At 42.3% G+C, this 20,289-nt stretch overlaps 1 protein-coding gene across 1 annotated transcript in view; it reads left to right on the forward strand.

Moving 5' to 3' along the window:
- The window catches only part of LOC124605996 (putative nuclease HARBI1), a 124,508-nt gene extending 114,682 nt beyond the window's left edge, over positions 1–9,826 (forward strand). Inside the window, exons 2-3 of the mRNA XM_047137959.1 lie at positions 8,506–9,010; positions 9,505–9,826. Coding sequence (XP_046993915.1) covers positions 8,506–9,010; positions 9,505–9,826 — 827 coding nt within the window. The remainder of the gene's footprint in view (positions 1–8,505; positions 9,011–9,504) is intronic.
- The last annotated feature ends 10,463 nt before the right edge of the window (positions 9,827–20,289 follow it).

A 20,289-nucleotide genomic window follows, 5' to 3' on the forward strand; every position in this document is an offset into this window, starting at 1 on the left:
GTGGCCGGCCAGAGTGGCCAAGCGGTTCTAGGCGCTTCAGTCTGGGACCGTGCAACCGCTACGGTCGCAGGTTCGAATCCTGCCTCGGGCATGGATGTGTGTGATGTCCTTAGATTAGTTAGGTTTAAGTAGTTCTAAGTTCTAGGGGACTGATGAACTTAGATGTTTACTCCGGCGAGTGGACCCTCCGATGTGTAGTGCTTGCGGCGTGCAGATCACGGTGCACCACATTTTATTGGACGGCATTTTATTTGACGACCAGTGGACTGCAGCGGATTTGCCGGCGGATCTGCAGTCTATTTTATGCAATGATCAAACGAATGCGGTTCGCGTTTTAAAGTTTTGTGAATTGTCCCACGTTTTTCACATGATTTTGGGGATATTGCATGGGGGCTTAATTATATACAATGCAAATAATTTTAATTTTAGTAGCTGACTGTCCTGTTACGCAGTCTCGTAACCGGTTGGCCCTGACTAGTATTAGTACGCAATGTGACTGCATAGAATAACAACAAAGAATGAAAGGAAATTTCCGTTACCACAATTAATTAATTAAGTCCCCAGCAACTATAAAAGCTACGAGACAAAAACTACGGAACAACAAAGCACAAGTGTAACTTTTCTGTCTGTGGAAGTGTGATTCAACGTACACATCTGGCACGGTTCTTCCTCAATAAGACAAGATATTTTAAATACCATTTACACTGAATTAATTTAAAAAAACTGAAATACTAAAATGGCACATAGAAACCCGAATTACAGTCTAATACATGAACACAAGCCAGATGCTTTGTTGACTGAACCTGTGACCAAGAGGCATTGTTAGTTAGGAAATTTAAAAAAAAATTAAAAAAATGTTTTTTACCTTCATATATATTGACTAAAAATACACTCTGATCATCACAACATCTCCATTCGAACAACATCTGCTGTCTAGCCCATCAAAACAACTGCACACGACATGGCCTCAAATAGTACAGCTATCAACATCCTCTCAGCAAAGTACTAACCACCACAACAAGCACTGCCAGTGGAGGCGGCGGAATAAAACTCTTTGGCGCTGTGACTCAGTGTAGCCACCTTTCAATATGTTTTTAATGTGTCAACAGGGTGGCTGACTGACCCAAGTTTTTTGTAAGTGGTCAGCCAGTCACATTTCCATGTACTGTTCTTTTAGCTCTTATAAATTTTGTTTTCCCTCTGTTTTAATTTCTTGATTAGCTATCTTGCCTCCTCACTAGTTTTAGTGCATGTGGGAGTGGCTGTGCGATAGAGTAATTGTGTGGTCATTTCGTGTGCATGCGTGTACGACAGTTTTAGTTCTTATCCACATTCGTTTATTTTAATCATTATTAGGGCGCTGATAACCTCGCCGTTCGGCGCCCATAAGATCGCCAAACCACACACACGCGCTACTGTAACCACATTTCTTTCTTCCACTCAGACTATCGAATGATTTACATACAAGATACCACCGCAATAACGATCAGACGTAAGAAAACATGCTACTCCAATGGCACTAACAAGAAGCAACTGATAACTCTAAACATCAAACCAAGGGGCAGCTGCCAAATGACAAGCAAAGCTACATCCTCGACATTGCTTCACTTGTACGTTTGAAACAGTTACAAAAACCTAGTTTGAAATGAAATCCTTATCAGCATAGGACACATGCAGGTATGATACAGCGTTAAAAAATGGTTCAAAGGGCTCTGAGCACTAAGGGACTTAACAGCTGAGGTCATCAGCCCCTAGAACCTAACTAAGCTAAGGATAACACACACATCCATGCCCGAGGCAGAATTCGAACCTGCGACCGTAGCGGTCTCGCGGTTCCAGACTGTAGCGCCTAGAACCGCTCGGCCACTCCGGCCGGCGATACAACGTTAAAGATGGATTACTCAACTTCTTTACTGGACTCACAATGTTTCAGAGTGTATGAGGGCAAGGTTTATCGCCGAACATCGTATCGATTAAAGATGATTCTCGTCTTCTTCACAAACCTCTCCAGTCTGATGAAAAGCTCTTGGTATATGAATGGATGCTCTCGGATCTTAGCCATCGAAGATATCGCAACAAGCTGCCGTCCTCGACCCACACTGAAGGACACCAGCACTGCATCCTAGAGAGACAGGTGGCGCTAATAACTCTCAACAAGTTTGTCGCGCAAACAATGGAAAAGAATAGGAGGTTCTCATGGAATTCCAAGGCTAAACCGCTTAATTCTTGCGTAAATGATGAATCGTGGAAGAGTATTGCTTTCATGAGTGTGAGTGTTTCAATAAAATTTGAAATTAAACGTTTTTATTAAATGTATGTTAGTTGAGAAATAATGATAAAAGTAAGCTGGACATGTATTTAGATCTAATCAAGCAAATAAAAAACAAACATGGTACTCTTCTTAGGTTTGCTGTCTGATACTAAAACCAACTTACGCTGTATTTTAGGATTCTACCTGGCCGCCATCTGCAGATGAAAGACAGTGGCCACCTCTCGATGAACAGATGCCAAAGTTTTTTGTTTTCTTCCTTTTATTGGTGTTTCAGTTCCACACAAAGGGGCAGACTGGCAGCAGATAAAGCCACCCTACGGCCACGATTGTGTTACACATTGGGAAACATTGTAATATACAAAACAAATGAAGTCATAATTGTGGTTTTAAAATAATACATAGATAGCAATTTGACAGTCTTGCAGTACTGACAGGTGTTAAAATAAACTCTAAGACAAAAAAAGGACGCATCACGAAGGAATCATCCGAACGGGACAAAAATCGGTTGATGTGCTGTACATGTGTACACAAACAAATGACTACAAGTTTATTTGTGTGGCCATCCTCCACAGCGAGCATATAAATACTTGTTTTGTAAATAAAACTGCCTTCTCCTGCTGCTAGTTACTTTATTTATCCCATATGCGTTTCGCCTTCTGTTCTAAAGCATCATCAGTGGAATCTATAACGATGCAGTTTCGTTAGTTTTAGAGAGAGAATGACCATAAACCAACTGCTAGAGAAGATGACATGAAAATAATTAGAATCAACAATAAAAAAACGCTTCCTAACCATGCAAGAAAGTTACCACACACAGAAAACCAAAGCAGAGGGGAAAATCCTGTTGAATGTCCGAGTACACATGCCCAAGCAATACATTATTTACACTAATAGACAAAATAATAGAATAACGTTCGCAAAAAGATTTAATGTAATAATACTGTCCAACATAATAATAACAATAGAACCCAACATCTTTACATTCGCTCATCCATGAACCCCTCCACAGAATATTGAAACGAAAAGTCAAATCAGCTTTCACCAATGTTTTCAACCACTCACTAACAGCTAGTACCCACCCCCCCTCAAAAAAAATCTCGTCCTCCCTATTCCCCTCTCCCTCTCACTCATACACACACACGGTATAAACATCATAAACAGAAGTTAGTCTCGAACATATACTTCTTTAGGTTATCAACAAATACGTAAACATACCAAAGAAGATGAAACACGTAATTGAGTCGCAATATTTACGTTGCGAAAAACGGTGTACGACGAAATAGTTGTATCGAGTGACAAAAGAACAATAGTACACCACAAAAAAGAGTGATAGATATGGTGAACAGTGTGTGGAAGGCGAGAACACAAAGATGTGATTATATGGCAGTGACAAAAGTGGTAGTGCGACCTCCAGACCAGATGTGAGGAAACGCAGATCAGCAAATCGTGAGTAATTCCTTTTTTTACAAAAACTCGTGACGTGAGCTGTTTAATAATCTAAAACTAACGAAACTGTATCGTTATGGAGCCCACTGATGAGGCCTTAGAACAGGAGTAAGCGAAACGCGTATGGGATTAATAAAGTAACTAGCAGCAGGAAAAGGCAATTTTATTTACAAAACAAATAAATGATTACGATTTTTAAAAAAATGGTTGATGTAATCAAGAGAAAGAACTTCGTAAATTGAACTAGTCAGTAACACAGTCCACATTTGGCGCTTATGCAAGCAGTTATTCGGCTTGGTCTTGATTGATAGAATTGTTGGATGTCCTTCCTAGGAATATTGTGCCAAATTCTGTCCAACTGGCGCGTTAGATCGTCAAAATCCTGAGATGGTTGTAGGGCCCTGCCCGTAATGCTCCAAACGTTCTCTATTGGAGACAGATCCGGTGACCTTGCTGGCTAAGGTAGGGTTTGTCAGGCACCGAAACAAGCAGTAGAAAATCTCGCCTTGTGCGAGCGGGCATTATCTTACTGAAATGTAAGCCCAGAATGGCTTATCATGAATGGCAAATAAATGGGTTGTAGAATATCGTCGATGTACGGTTGTACTGCACGGGTGACGCGAATGAAAACCAAAGGAGTCCTGCTGATGAATAGAAATGGCACCCCAGACTATCACTCGTGGGTGTTGGGCCATATGGCGGGCGACAGTTAGATTGGTATCCCACCTATGTCTCTGGATAGGTTTCCGCTGGTCGCTGGGGCTCAGTTCGAAGCGGAGTCATAACCGAAGACCATTAGATTCCAGTCAAAGAGACTCCAGGCAGCGGTGGGGTACCAACCTGACTGTTCCCCGCCGTACAGTTCGACAACCAAGAGTAGTCTGGAATGCCATTTCTTTTCAGAGCAGGGCCCTTTGGTTGTCATCCACGGCACTCTTGCAGCACAGCGGTACGCTGACGATATTCTACCCCCCCCCCCCCCTCCACCCCCCCACACACGCACACTTGTTGCCTTCATGACAAGCAATCCCGGGATTACATTTCAGCAAGATAATGCTCGTTCGCACACGGCAAGAGTTTCTATAGCCTGTCTTCCACCAATATCGCCGGATCTTTTCCCAACTGAAAACGTTTGGAGCATTATGGTCAGAGCCCTCCAACCATCTCGGGATTTTGATGTCCTAACGCGCCAAATGGACAGAATTTGGCACGATATCCCCCCAAGAGGACATCCAACAACTCTATCAATGAATGCAAAGCCAAATACCTACTCGCATAAGGGCCAGAGGTGGACCAAAACGCTAGCGACTTCTTCAATTCTCGAAGCCGTTTCACTTGAACGAATCATCCAAGTTATCTGAAACTGTAATCATTTGTTTGTCTGTAGATGTAAATCACATCTACCGATTTCCGTTCCACTCGGATAATTCCTTCGTGATGCATCTTTTTTTCTTAAGAGTGTACATGCATATGACTATTATTCTGCTGATATAATGGTGGTGCTGGTGGGGTATGAAAAACAGTTGTGTTCACAATGGAGATGAAATTGATGTTTTCTGTAACGGTGTCACTGCAGGAGGCATAGTGTAATGATTTTTTTGGGGGGGGGGGGGGGTGGGAGGAGGAGGGAAGGAATAAGGGAGAAAGAGGAAAGTATGATAGGATAGCCTGCGGTAAGATGGAGCGTTGAGCGTTGTAGGCTGTGGCTGGTAGGAAGAATATATGTAGGGACCAATTTCATAGTTGTGAGTGGGAGTCGTTTGATGTTGCTGGGGGAGAGGATGAAAAAGGTGTGGAAGTCGCAGGGAAGATGGATGTAGGTGTAGTGGCACGTGAAGGTGCCTGGATGGCTGATTAGTAGGTAGGATTTTGCGTTTTGGGGCTGGCTTTTTCGGTTCATGTAATAAACTTGTAGGCTATGTAGAGGAAGAAAGAGACATGAGAACGAGATTTATCTGGGAGAAGCAAACGGATGAAGAAGGCGAGTAAGTGTGCATGTTTCTCCAGTATTTAATACGAATGTGGGATTCCTATCTTATTTCATGGATATAGAGATCCATGGACTGTTCAAATACAGGTCACGTGCAATGGTGAAGTTGACTTACAAGTAGGACGTGAAGCGATTGGCTTTGATAGAATGGAAGGAGCAGGCCTGCTATTGTGTGGAGTGGGATGGGTGGGGTAGGAGTTTCGCCTGAAAGCCTGTTAAACACTTTCCATTACTTTCCTTGATTTACTGGTGTTTCGTTCAGTTTAGTGCATGTTATAAGCAAGTCGCGATGTCTTTTTGCTTGGAAATAACTCCGAACATGTCACAGGAGCTGTTAGTCTTGGCGACAGAGGACTTCTGTAAAGACTACAGGTTTCGTGGACTAGCACAAGAGGATATGGAAAAAGGGTGGGATGGTCACGAATGATTGACCGAACAGGATTATAACTGGTGACTGCGTTCATAACGCTATTTTGTGGGAAATCAGGATTAGGAATGGCGGAACTGTGTGTTTCTGTTATACACGGATTCAGACATCTACATCTACATGGATACTCTGCAAATCACATTTAAGTGCTTGGCAGAGGGTTCATCGAACCACCTTCACAATTCTCTATTATTCCAATCTTGTATAGCGCGTGGAAAGAATGAACACCTATATCTTTCCATATGAGCTCTGATTTCCCTTATTTTATCGTGGTGATCATTCTGCCCTATGTAGGTCGGTGTCAACAAAATGTTTTCGCATTCGGAGGAGAAAGTTGGTGATTGGAATTTCGTGAGAAGATTCCGTTGCAACGAAAAATCGCCTTTCTTTTAATGATTTCCAGCCCAAATGCTGTATCATTTTTGTGACCCTCTCTCCCATATTCTGATAATACAAAACGTGCTGTCTTTCTTTGAATTTTTTCGATGTACTCCGTCAGTCCTACCTGGTAAGGATCCCACACGGCGCAGCAGTACTCTAAAGGAGGACGGACAAGTGTAGTGTAGGCAGTCTCCTTAGTAGGGCTGTTACATTTTCTAAATGTCCTGCCAATAAAACGCAGCCCTTGGTTAGCCTTCCCTACAACATTTTCTATGTGTTCTTTTCAATTTAAGTTGTTCGTAATTGTAATAGGTATTTAGTTGAATTTACGGCTTTTTATTACAAGTTATCTTTGTTTATCCCATGTGGTAATTATTCAAGATTTCATAGTAATAAAATGTGATACGCTTCAGTGGTTCATGGGCATTGCATTGGATAATGTTGTGAAAGCTGCACAATATTGCAACAAGACAGCCATTCGTCAACTTCAGGTCTTTACTGACATGCTGCTGTAGTTGCTCAACAATATGTCACTGCCACACTACAAAATGGCAGACACCGATTGATGGGGTTATAATGTCATCATAAACAAATCACAGAGGATTTTGACATCCGAATCCCCCTGTCAGAAAAACAAGGCATGGTTCTTGCATGCACAATGCAAGAAATGTGCAGAAACAAATCAGTGTTCAATGTCTGCTCTTATAACGAGCTGAACCTGTGTAAAACTTTTAGCTGTATTCCATGAAGGACTTTATCCATATTTTCTGCTATTTAACTTTAGCAGTTCAGCACACAATACATGCTTATAATTTTAATGTAATGCAACTTTACCTTTTCTGAAGAAGATACCCTTAGTGGTATTGTATTGAAACCTGGTAGAGTTATTGCAGTAAACTTCAAGCAACCAGTTGCTTGCGTACATCATTTACTGGGTGTGGAGGTGATGGGGGCAAAAATGTGTTTGTTTTAATGATTGCCACCCCAATTTGCATATCATATCTGGAGCACACTCTCCTCTCTTTTGAGATAATACAAAATGAGCTGCACTTCTTTGAACTTTGACGGACGGCACTGCAGTTTCTCAGCAGATGTCGGCATAGCGCAGTCTGAGGACCGGAGCTACTAGCTAGATGTTGAAAGTTTGGTCGGCATGTTCAAATGTTCAAAGGTGTGTGAAATCTTATGGGACTTAACTGCTAAGGTTATCAGTCCCTAAGCTTACACACTACTTAACCTAAATGATCCTAAGGACAAACACACACACACCCATACCCGAGGGAGGACTCGAACCTCTGCCGGGACCAGCCGCACAGTCCATGACATGCAGCGCCTCAGACCGTTAGGCTAATCCCGCGCGGCTGGTCGACGTGGGTCAGGAAGTCTTACAGAGCTGGGTGCTGAAATCGGGTATAAAATATAGTCACAAGTTTATTCAAAATATAGTCACGAATTTATAATGATAACAGTGCGAAGACGATGAGGATGTGTTTGATGACTTCGTTTAGAAATGGCTAATGGCCGAGTGCACCAATCTCGATTAACAGTTAACCGCGGTTAAGTCGATATATAATCCTGTTCAGCGCAGTATTCTGGTGCACGAACATCGATCTAAGTTAAACGAGGGAATCGACCGCGGTTATATTTAACCGGGGCTCTTTCCCGGTTTTCTCGACATAACCACGGTTTTAGAAGCATACGCTATTAAGATGGCCGCGCGTTTTGATGTTATGGATGGCATTGAGGAAGATTTGTTATACCTTGACCATTTAAATCGTGACCGAAATCGTGTTGGAGTGATTGTGGAAATGGGAAACCCTTTTGAAGATTATGGTGACAGGAAGTTTGAAGAGAGATTTCGTCTGTCAAAAGAAACAGTGTAGTGGTTATTAAATCAAATTAACGATAGGTTAGAATTTCCTACTGATCGGAATAACCCTGTTTCTCCGATAAACAGACTTTTGATTACTTTAAGGGCATACGCAACAGGTGCATTCAACATTCTTATTGGGGACAACAGTAATATACATCGTACAACACCACAACGAATCATCAGTGATGTATCAGACATCACAGCATCACTGTCTCCTCGCTTTATAAAATTTCCTACAAGAGAAGAAGTGCGTTCCGTGATGTATGGTTTTAGTCAATTGGAGCGATTCCCTGGCGTTCTTGGTACCTTGGATTGTACCCATATACGAATTCAGTCTCCTGGAGGACATAATGCTGAAGTTTTCCGCAATAGGAAATCATATTTTTCCTTTAACTGTCAAACCATTAGCGATCACAATTTGTTAATAAGAGATATTGTCGCTCGATGGACAGGCTCTGTGCACGAAAGTACCATATTTCTCAACTGCGCTCGCAGAGCTCAATTTGAAAACGGAGAAATACCACAAGCTCACTTATTGGGAGATAGTGGTTATGCATTTAAATCCTACTTGTTAACTCCACTTTTAAATCCACAAAATGAAGCAGAGCATCGATATAACAGGTCTCATATTAAAAGTGTGGTGTCACCGCCAGACACCACACTTGCTAGGTGGTAGCCTTTCAATCGGCCGCGGTCCGCTAGTATACGTCGGACCCGCGTGTCGCCACTATCAGTGATTGCAGACCGAGCGCCGCCACACGGCAGGTCTAGAGAGACTTCCTAGCACTCGCCCCAGTTGTACAGTCGACTTTGCTAGCGATGGTTCACTGACAAATTACGTTCTCATTTGCCGAGACGATAGTTAGCATAGCCTTCAGCTACGTCATTTGCTACGACCTAGCAAGGCGCCATTATCATTTGCTATTTACCGTCGGACCGATGTTCACCAATTATGGATTAAAGTTAAGTATTCCAACAGCTACGTACTTTATTTGCTAGACTCAAATCCTTTAACTGTTCCAGACCTCACGCCAGCCTGCGTGAGCTTAAACGCGTGCCTTTCGGCTTCACCTCCTAGTGGCTTGGCTGTCTTGCCAAGTCGCAACAAAAAGTAGAAACACTGTTGAGAGAAAATACGGTATGTGGAAGAGAAGATTTCCCATATTATCTGTAGGAATAAGATGTAATCCACAGGAAGCAATGTCAGTCATTGTGGGTACGGCTGTCTTGCATAATATTGCGAGGAGTACAAGCAGTGAAGAACCACCAGAAGATCCTGAAATTTCTCGACTTTTAAATCAGTTACGTGATGAGAGAGGCCCCAACATTGAAGACAACGAACCAGTGCTACCTGGACAGCAGATTTATCGTGATGATACATTACCTGGAAGAGCAGTTCGCCGTGCTATAATTAATGAACATTTCGCGATAATCTAACAAATTCAGACATTGTTCGTAATGAAAAATTATGATTATAGTTATGGGATTTCGCCGTATTTTCAATTTTTCAGATTATTTCAGCATGTAATCTATTTTGTTTCTGCTGTCTAGCGAACATAAAAGTACTAACTGAACTGGGTGTGTGATGCGAAATTTGAGGTTTTGTTGTGCCAGGGACAGGATGTGCTGCCTACAGACAATTACCCAGCCGCTGCTTTTCTGAGATATTTTTTTAGTGTGGAACTATTGCTAATTCATTATTAAAGATCTATTTCTTGCATCACATTGGTTGTGAAAGCAACGCAGTACTCTGTTATTTATATACATGTTCAGTTTCTGGGTATGTACTTAAATTTGAGAACAAATGACTCCATTACATTTAGAGAGTGTGAGAGTAAAAGCGAGTGGTATAAAATATAATGGATATTTCTGTATTATGTTCACTATAGATCCTAAACATCTCTTAAATTTTCTACTGTAACAACAAATATGTGAATGTCCAAAAGTTTTGCAATATTAAAACAGCCCATTCTTTATTATTAGAACCTTTCAGTTTAGAGATTATTTTACTGCACTTCTGCTCCGTATTAATGCAGTCTTATCACCGAGATTAGCTTAAAATTGTGAATATACAGTACACACATGGGCACAAAATAAATAATCATTTGTGTAATAACATAAATAATGAGGTTAGGATTGTTTATTTGTTAAATTGTTTCCATATTAATCACTATTCTTTATTTACAATATGATTTTCTTAAACATAAGTGTGTGTGGCCATAAGGTAGTGCAAAGAATTGAATTACGTTGTTAATTCTAGTCAGTCATGCGTGTAGCAGCACTTTACACAATATTATGTACAACTGTATAGTATTAAAAAAATACATGAAATTGAAGACAAATTTGTGTTTAGAAATTGCCACCAAAAACAAGTTCTCATTGCTACAAAAGGCAATGGAATGTTGTCAGCAATGTCTAATACTTTGGGGATCAGTGTAAGAGCAATAATTAGTTAAGGAGTGTGCTACTTCGGAAGATATGAAAGCAGAACCGTAATGCTGTGGGTTGACGGTACGAAGTGTCATACTTTAAGTTATTACTGAGGGAAACTCCCTCCCTCACTCTGTCACTGATATTGATGCAGTTTTTTCACATATTTAATGCTCACCTGCAGAGAAGGGAAATCCTTGTCACTGCATAGTGCCACAGAAAAATGCCTCACTACAAATACAGTTGTGGCAGAAGTTATGGGTTGCCATCATAAACATTAGCAGGTGCAGAGTATTGCTAAGAAAGCCACACATGCTATGATTACTATAGCAGAAAACAGTGACCCATCATAGGAATGCATTTCTGAAAATATCTCGCTACAAATTTTGTTGTGATAAAAGTTATGGGCTGACATTTTAAACATTAACAGGTGCAGAGTATTGCTAGAAAAGCCACACAATGCTAATCTCACTACTGTCCATATTAGCAATGTATTATTCAATAATGCCTCTCTACAAATACTGTTATGATAAATGTTACAGGTTTCCATCACACACATTACCAAGTGGTGTGGCTAGGAAAGCCACATATGCTATGCTTACTTTTGCAGAAAAGAGAGCCCACCACAGCAATGTATTTCTCAACAAGCCTCACTTCAAATTGTATTGTCATAAAAGATATAGGTTCCCATTATAAACATTACCCAGTGCAGAGTATTGCACAAAAAATGGCACACACAAAATTATGATTTGGAGCACTTTCCCTCATAATTTAATATGTTAGGATATTCTGGTACAAACAACGCAAAACATGATAACATTGGACCTCATGTGTATAACTTACAGCACATATGTTCATTCCAAAGTAACGAGTATGCTTTATTACTATTATTTTGTTTCATTAACAGTCTACCTCATTGTTAAGTCATTTAAGTAGAAATTGGCACCTGACGTTATGGCTGCAGGCCTGCAACTGACACGTAGCTTACTTGTGTAAACTGCAGTGTTGCTAGTCTGTTTTTATATATGAAGTAATTCTAATTTTAAGTGATTGGATGAAACTTAGTCCAGACCAAATAAGCTGTAAGCAGATATTAGACAGACACCAATTAGGATAGAAGCAGTATCACTAACAGGACAAACACAGAGAAAAAATTTGAACTGTGAGACAACTTTAATGCATTAGACAAAATACAACATAGCACAAAAAATTTAAAAAATTCACTGTCACAGGAAAAAAAAGTCACGTGTCACTGGCATTTTTCTTCTTCCAGTACTTTAGTTTTTCTTTCAGGGCCAGAATCTTTAAATTTTTTATCCTCAGCTCCTTTTGGTGCTCTGCCTTCATCACGAGTAATTGGGCCTCCAGTAGTTCCACTCTCTTCTTGCACACATTGCCAATCACTGTTCCAGAACCTGATGGCCTTGGTTTTGCTGGCATCCTGCGACGATGCCATGTATTTTTCGGCGTGCAAATGTTTTCATTGGGTTGATCAGGAGACTATGAAACAGATTGCAGCTGGGTGACATCCACCAGAACATTATTTGGTGTCTCTTTACTTAGTATTACGACGGGTGTGTGGGAAGTGCTAGGTTGTGTGCGCTCTGCTAACTCGACAACTGAATCAGGTGGCGTGTTCTCACTGCACTGCACTGCACTGCTCTCCATGTTGACAACATCCACAAACATGCTAAACTGTGCATCGGAATCATATGCATTTGTTAACGGTTTCATTGAGGAACCAACAATTTCTAATACAGTAGTTTAGCCCGATCATGGATCGTGGTTTTTTGGGTAGGCTTCCCCCCACCTGTTTTATACACTTCCACCTTTTTTTCTGCAAGGTCTTTTCGAAGTCTTCTTTTCATATTTTCATAACAGGTTTTCAGCCAGTCACAGGATCTTTTTGTCACACCTGAAATTAAATAAATGTAGTTTGTAGTACCATAAATTAATTCTTATATTATTTGCATTCATAAGTCCATTTTGCGTTCTGAGGCTCTTAACTTATAACTGCAATAAAAAATCTAAGATATGTATATGGCTTTTGTTTACATATCAGTTCATTAAAAAGAAAGTGGTATAGGCATATATGAAGAATACGGCACAGGGCTAAGTGAGAAACGTATGTTCAGAATTTTCAACATAAAAGCTTCCATTAGTCACATAATATTTAGTTAACAGTAACACGGCATTGGATTTCAAATTTAAAACTAACAAAACAATTCCAACCGTAAATGTACATAGTCCTATCAGGTATATCAGTGGTACGCCAATAACAGTTTCAAATTTCAAACTAAAAGCCAGTGTGTGCCATATCCTACACTTACGATGGACCTAGAAAAGTTATTCATTTATGAGTAAACTTACCAGGAGTAGAATTAAATTGCGCCTCCACATGGGACCACTTTGCCTGTTTTTCTTTTAAGCTGCAGCCGTCGGTTTTCTTATTTTCAAGAACGGATGCATTTGCACCCACCAGTTCAAGAAGTATATCTATCTCGTACTTCGAGAAATTCGGTGTTCTTCTTTTATTCTCCATTATTCTCCAAAAAAGAAACCAACAGATCAGAAATGGGTACCGAGGTACGTACACACACTTCTGCTTGTCGACGAAAAAAACAGCAAAGATAGAACGTGGCACCAGCGATTATCTGTGCAATTTCATGTTTACTAACATCTTTGCGTTGCCAGGGCACGTTCCATTGCAATGTAGAGAGTTTACCGCGGTCAAATGCACAGTTGGCTTACGACGGTTTGCTGACCAGCGATTAACGTTGGTGCACTGCAGAAACATTTTAAACGCGATTTACTTTTAACCATGATCGCGGGACCTTGGTTATCATGCTTTTTGACCGGAGTTGGTGCACTCGGCCATAAGTGTTGGAAGAGATATGCGGAGATGGACTGTAGTGATTACAGCCAAGGCGACAGAATTGGGATTCTTGATGCGATGTAGTGTGTGAGAAATCAAGCGCGTGGAATGGTGGTGTTGGACTAAGGTTTCATGTAAGAGAAATGCACACCTGAAATCGTGTTTTCTAGTAGTATGAATAAGGAGAAGTTTATTGGTGCGGAAATAATGGATTTCTCGGTACAGAACAACTAAGTCCACAGCTCCTTTGACAGACAATTGCGAGAAGTTACTTGAGTGACTCTGTCTGTAGAATGAAATCAAAGTAATTTCACTTGCGTATCTTAACATTTTATTATTCAAAATTATTTGTTAAGCAGGGCACTAGAGTTGAAAAAGAATAATTACAAAGAAAGATTCCATAAATTTTAATGGATTTAATTTGCTCATTGGTCAGTGCTGTTGGCAGGATGGGATGCGCATTTAAGTTACTATGAGGAAAAAGAGCTCGTCCCACTAAGGACTCGCTGGCGCGCTCCGAAAACTTGTCGTGGTGCGTACATGTTCATTACTACGACGCAAGTTCGAGAATTGAAATGAGGCACCACAACTCTGGACAGCTCATCTTGTGGCTGGTATTAGCGGGGGAACACTAATCACAGCTTTCCATTTATATAGAGTCTTGCTTTTCCGAGTTGGCTGTATGCACGGCATTCCTTGCTTGCCCGGTTACTTTAGGTAAGTGAGGAAATTCCCATCTCTAAACAATGAGAAACACATGGCACGAGGAATTAAATATTAGTTCCTCCAAGGATACTTTGTCTACAGAGTCCATGTATTGTTATCCACATGGCATCATTCACGTCGTCATGATCACATTTTGGTATCAGTTTCCAGAGGTATATAGCCTGTCACGTATTCCGTTGTTTCGCTTGTTCACATTTGTAACTCTTTTTCTACCTCCCCTCTCAGAGCTGAGCTTGCTAGTTTCTTACAGATGTTTTCAAAAAATTTTTACTTTTAAAATTTTTTTTTTTCATCAGTCTAACTTATTTTTTGTGAGCTTGGACATACTTCGTCTACTGTGTCAGACATTTCATTTGCTAGTATTATTTACACCAAATATTCGTGGAATATTTGTAGGATGTAATGCATTCACTGTCTTCATCAATAGTTCCTGCGCTACGTGGGTAACACTAGTACCACTGAAGTCATTCCCTGAGAGCTTAATACATGTGCTGCCATCCCAGCCCTTCTTTTAGTCAGTGTCGGACAAAAATACTCAAACGCCACGAGAAATGCAAGCTTGAACATAAATTCAGATGCTAACCAAGCCTGCAGGTTCCGCTGTTGTATTTGACCATGAACGGCAACTGCACAACGTCCTCAGTACGTTGCAAGTGTCAGTTGAGGTCAGAAAAGCGTTCCATATACCAGGGTTGAAACTTTAATGGTGGAAAATATTTATTTACAGCTCGCACAGAATTGATACGTGTTTAAAAGTTTTGCTGATCTTCAGAGTAGTCACCAGCATTGTGTATAATACGTTGCGAGCGATGTGGAAGTCGTAGGATACTCTTAGCAGTGCCAGTTGTGTTGACAGTTCGAGTGGCGCGGTCTATTGCCCGGCGATTTTATAGCACTTCTGAAGCGAATGCTTTCCTTCAGGTTAGAAATCGATTTGAACTCACGAGAGCTTAAGTCGGGGGAGTGCAGTAGGTGGTATAGCACTCAGCAGCCCCATCAGTCAAACAAATCAGTAACAGCTTGCATTGTGCGTGCTTGAGCATGGTCCTGCAAAATGATGGTCAGGTCCTGCAGAAAGTGTCATCACTTCTGTCTATAAGTTGGTCGTTGGTTGTGTTCCAAAAATGAACAGCATAGAGACAGAAGTGATGATACTTTCTGCAGAACCTGACCAGCATTTTGCAGGACAATCCTCAAGCACATACAGTGCTACATATTCGTCGGGCAATAGACCGCGCCGCTCGAACTGTCAACGCAACTGGCACTGCTAAGAGTATCCTACGACTTCCACATCTGGCAACTGGTTATACACAATGCTGGTGACTGCTTTGAAGGTCAGTAAAACTTTGAAACACGTATCTATTTTGCGTGAGCTGTAAATAAATACTTGCGACTATTAAAGTCCCAGCCCTCGTGGTTGTGAGAGCATTATGTGATCTCGAAAGTGGGCAAATTGTCGGTGTTCTTATGGTGGGTGCTTCCATGACCAGGGTACCCGATGTGTTTGGTGTTTCAACAGGCACCGTTTAGAAGATTTGTGCTGCACACAGGTAATCGGAAAAACATCATCAGCTGATCGTACAATGAAGGCTTTCACGATCGGATGTTTCAGCTGCTGAGAATTCTTCCGGGTTGTATGGCCGTTGTCCATGGAACTCTTCTATCCCTGACGTTTCGTCCAAAGCTACGTTGGACATCTTCGGAGGTGCTCGTGGTTGTGCTGAGTCTTCGCGACTGAGTCGGCAAGACTCTGCACAACCAGGAGCACCTCCGAAGATGTCCAACGTAGCTTTGGATGAAACGTCAGGGGTAGAAGAGTTCCATGGACCACGGCCGTACAACCCAGAAGAATTCTCGGCACTTGAAACATCAGCTGAGTCACAACGCAGACGAAAGTGTGGTGAGTGATCGTGACGGACGGTGTTTGAGGACTGTGACTAAAAAGAAGAGGACTACGACCACAACTGTCACCGCAGAACTGCATGTCTCACTCGCGAACCCTGTCATTACCAAAACAACATGAAGGGAGCTTCATTAACGGCCTGTGGAGCAATGAAAAAAATGTTAGTTATCTGTATGAGTTTAGTTTTACAGTATTCGTGTGTTTGGTGACGAGTTAGGGAGACATATCATACTCTTTGGGCCCTGGTGACTCCGCAAGGTCGCATTATTCCAAAGTATCATGTGATCATTTTGGCTGATCAGGTGCATCCCATGGTACAATGTTTGTTCCCCAGTGGTGATGCTGTGTTCCAAGAACACAGGGCACCTGTCCACACAGCTCGCATCGTGTAGCACTGGTTTTGTGAACTCGAGGTTGAATTTCCGCCACCACAGTCACCAGATCTCAATATTACTGAGCCTTTGTGATCTACTTTGGAGTGAATGGTGCGCGATCGCCATCCACCTCCTTCTCTGTTACCTGAACTTGTCGTAGTTTTGCAGGAACAGTGCTATCAGATTCGCGTGAGGACCTTACAGGACCGGTATTTATCCATTTCGAGACTGCTGGAAGCTGTTTTGAATTCTAACGGTTTTCATGTACCGCATTAGGCATGGTAATGTGTTGTGTTTGAGGTATTTCCATACTTTCCTTCGCCCCCTGTGTACACTAGGTGATAAAAAGTATCCGGACATCCTATGTTCTGCGGAATAAACCCCTAGTTACGACGAGAGGTTGACCCGCCAGTATAAAAGGAGGCGGGGAGTGTTGTGTTGCAGGTAGAGAAAGAATACCAACAGAACAGGTTGGTCAAAAGAGCTCAATGCCGACCGGTGTGGCCGAACGATTCTAGTTACTTCAGTCTAGAATCGCGCGACCGCTACTGTTCGAATCCTGTCTCGGGCATGGATGTGTGTGATGTCCTTGGCTTAATTAGGTTTATGTAGTTCTAAGTTCTAGGGGACTGATGACCTCAGATGTTAAGTCCCATAGTGCTCAGAGCCATTTGAACCATTTGAGCTCAGTGACTTCGATCGTGGATTAGTCGTCGGATGTCACCTGCGTAGCAGATCCATTAGGAACATTCACCCCTTCTAAAGTTGCCCATATCGACTACTGCTGATGTGATTCTGAAGTGGAAACGCGAAGGAAGAACCACAGCTGAACAAAGACGAGGCAGAACTCATACACTGGAGGGCAGGGGCCCTGGAACATCGCTGGTGTTGCTTGCAAAAATCTCATGAAATCAACGGAACGAATCATTCGTGAGTTCTAAAGTGTTACCAGCAGCTCAGCCAGTACCATGAGTGCGCGTAGGAAGTTAAAAAGGACGCGGTACAATGGTCGAACAGCTCCCCCACCCGCCCCTATATAAATGGATTCATATATTCCCCCTCCCCTGCGGTCGTGTGAGAGATGGTGTAGAGAGGGGATATGGGTGACCGCTATCCAATATCTACAACACAAATGAACGCGTTGATTAAGAGGGTTCTTCGTTTCTATGAACTGGATACTTTACTTAACTTGAATGGAGCCCATTGAAAGATTCCCGTCAAGACTCCCGGCATAGGGACGGCAGACGAAAGTTAGCCGTTTTGTGGTAGCCTTTAAATCGGCCGAGGTCCGTTAGTATACGTCGGACCCGCGTGTCGCCACTATCAGTGATTGCAGACCGAGCGCCGCCACACGGCAGGTCTAGTCTAGGGAGACTCCCTAGCACTCGCCCCAGTTGTACAGCCGACTTTGCTAGCGATGGTTCATTGTCTATGTTGTGTCTAGACAAGACAGCCTAGACACAATGAGAGGAAGCCGAAAGGCACGCGCTAAGCCAAAGCAGGGTGCGTGAGGTCTGAAACAGGATACGTATGAATGCTATAAAGAAAAGTACGTAGCTTCTGGAATACTTAACTTTAATCCATCCTTTTGGTACATCTGGAGATTGTGGCGATATAAGTGAGACTCTTTAGATACATGCAATGTTACTAATGGCGCCTTGCTAGGTCGTAGCCATTGACTTAGCTGAAGGCTATTCTAACTATTGGCTCGGCTAATGAGCGAGGCTTCGTCAGTATAGTCGCTAGCTACGTCGTCCGTACAACTGGGGCGAGTGCTAGTCCGTATCTCGAGACCTGCCTTGTGATGGCGCTCGGTCTGCGATCACACAGTGGCGACACGCGGGTCCGACATGTACTAATGGACCGCGGCCGATTTAAAGCTACCACCTAGCAAGTTTGGTGTCTGGCGGTGACACCACAGTCTACATACGCTCTCATTTGCAGAGACAACAGTTTGACATAGCCTTCAGCTACGTCATTTGCTACGACCTAGCAAGGCGCTATACTCAGTTACTATAAGAAATATCTTCAAGAATGTATTCTGAACAGATAATATTGTGAATCATGTACCGTCTAGAGCGACGTTCATCATTAATGGATTAAAGTTAAGTATCAAAGTAATTACGTCCGCTTTCTGAATTCTCATTCCTTGTCATGTTCCAGACCTCACGTCAGTATAGTTCATCCCTCCTCACGCCAGCCTGCGTGAGCTAAAACGCGTGCATTTCGGCCTCCACTCGTAACACGGTGTTGGCTCTTCTGCTAACACAAAACGTTTTGTTGTGGAGAAAACTATGCTTTTGCCCGTACTTGCTTAAAACCCTCCGGCAACGCTCGTATTTCTGCTTCACGCAGCCCTCGTCATTCTTGTGGATTTTCTTGTTTCTATACTGGTCCGCAACCAGGGGAAAACCGACACCTGACATCCGCATTAATAAAAGAGGTAGTCATTGCAACTAGTCCTGAATGAAAATGGCGCAACGGATAGCTGGGGAGGGGAGCTCGATAGCGCTACCTAGAGAACAGAGCGTGCCCTGTTTTGCACGTTACTAGGCAAGGGGCTGGAGGGCTCACACGCTGATGTGTGGGTCTCTGCGTTCTATATCTTTTATTTTAAATGAATTTTAACATGACTCCTTTGTGATTTTTAGGGTATGTTAAAGATTGATGACCACTGATAACCTATTTATTTTAAACATAATCATTCGACTTTACAGCGATTACAGTAAGTATTCAAGTTTACAGGGATTACGCTTTTACAACTTATAGCTCGGCTATAATGTATGCTAATCACCACGCACACTATTGTTTTACGGGCAAGACGGAACTGCGCCAAATGTGCACCACCAAATTCTGCCATTACTTTACACAGAACATCCACTATGTGAGAGGAGGATAACATGCAAACTATTGACTAGATACATTAACACAGGGGGTCGAAGGAGTTTAACGAAGCGATGTCTTTTTTTGTCGCTACTTGAAACTCGTGCCCTCCGGCAACGACCGATCGACCACGTGGAACTACAGTACACCCAGCTACAAAGCGAGTGGAAACGACCACTAATTTAACTATGCCGTAAGGCGGCGAATTAGTGTGACCGTTCGATGTTATAATTTGGCTACCCAATGCTCAACCACGTTCACTATTACTAGCATGGGGCCGACCACGTGTTCTAAGACCCCCTTCACACAAAGAAACATTTTTACAGTTCAGTTTTACGACCAAAATAAACCACTCGCGTTTGAATATACTGCTTTGCACTCGATTTTGCGCGATAGAATTTGTGAACTTTGCAGCTTGTGACACCACGTGGCTTTGTACAAAAGATGGGAGCCTACTCTGTTTCCACACAGAATTTCCGAAGTAAACGAAAAAGCAATCATTACGTACATTCATTTCCCTACATAACCTGAAACTGGAAATAAAAGAATTACTTCCAATATTCAAATACCTTTCTTCCTGTGAACATCGAGACAGACCCACTGAGGGCACGTCTGCTCACTTCCCCGTCTTCTGTAGAACTCCTAGAATATGGCTGGTACCCGGAGGTCTTCCTGGGCCCCGGTGGAGGGGACGGTCGAACCATTTGGC

The sequence above is a fragment of the Schistocerca americana genome, chromosome 3 (genome assembly GCF_021461395.2).
Source record: "Schistocerca americana isolate TAMUIC-IGC-003095 chromosome 3, iqSchAmer2.1, whole genome shotgun sequence".
NCBI classification, from domain to species: domain Eukaryota; kingdom Metazoa; phylum Arthropoda; class Insecta; order Orthoptera; family Acrididae; genus Schistocerca; species Schistocerca americana.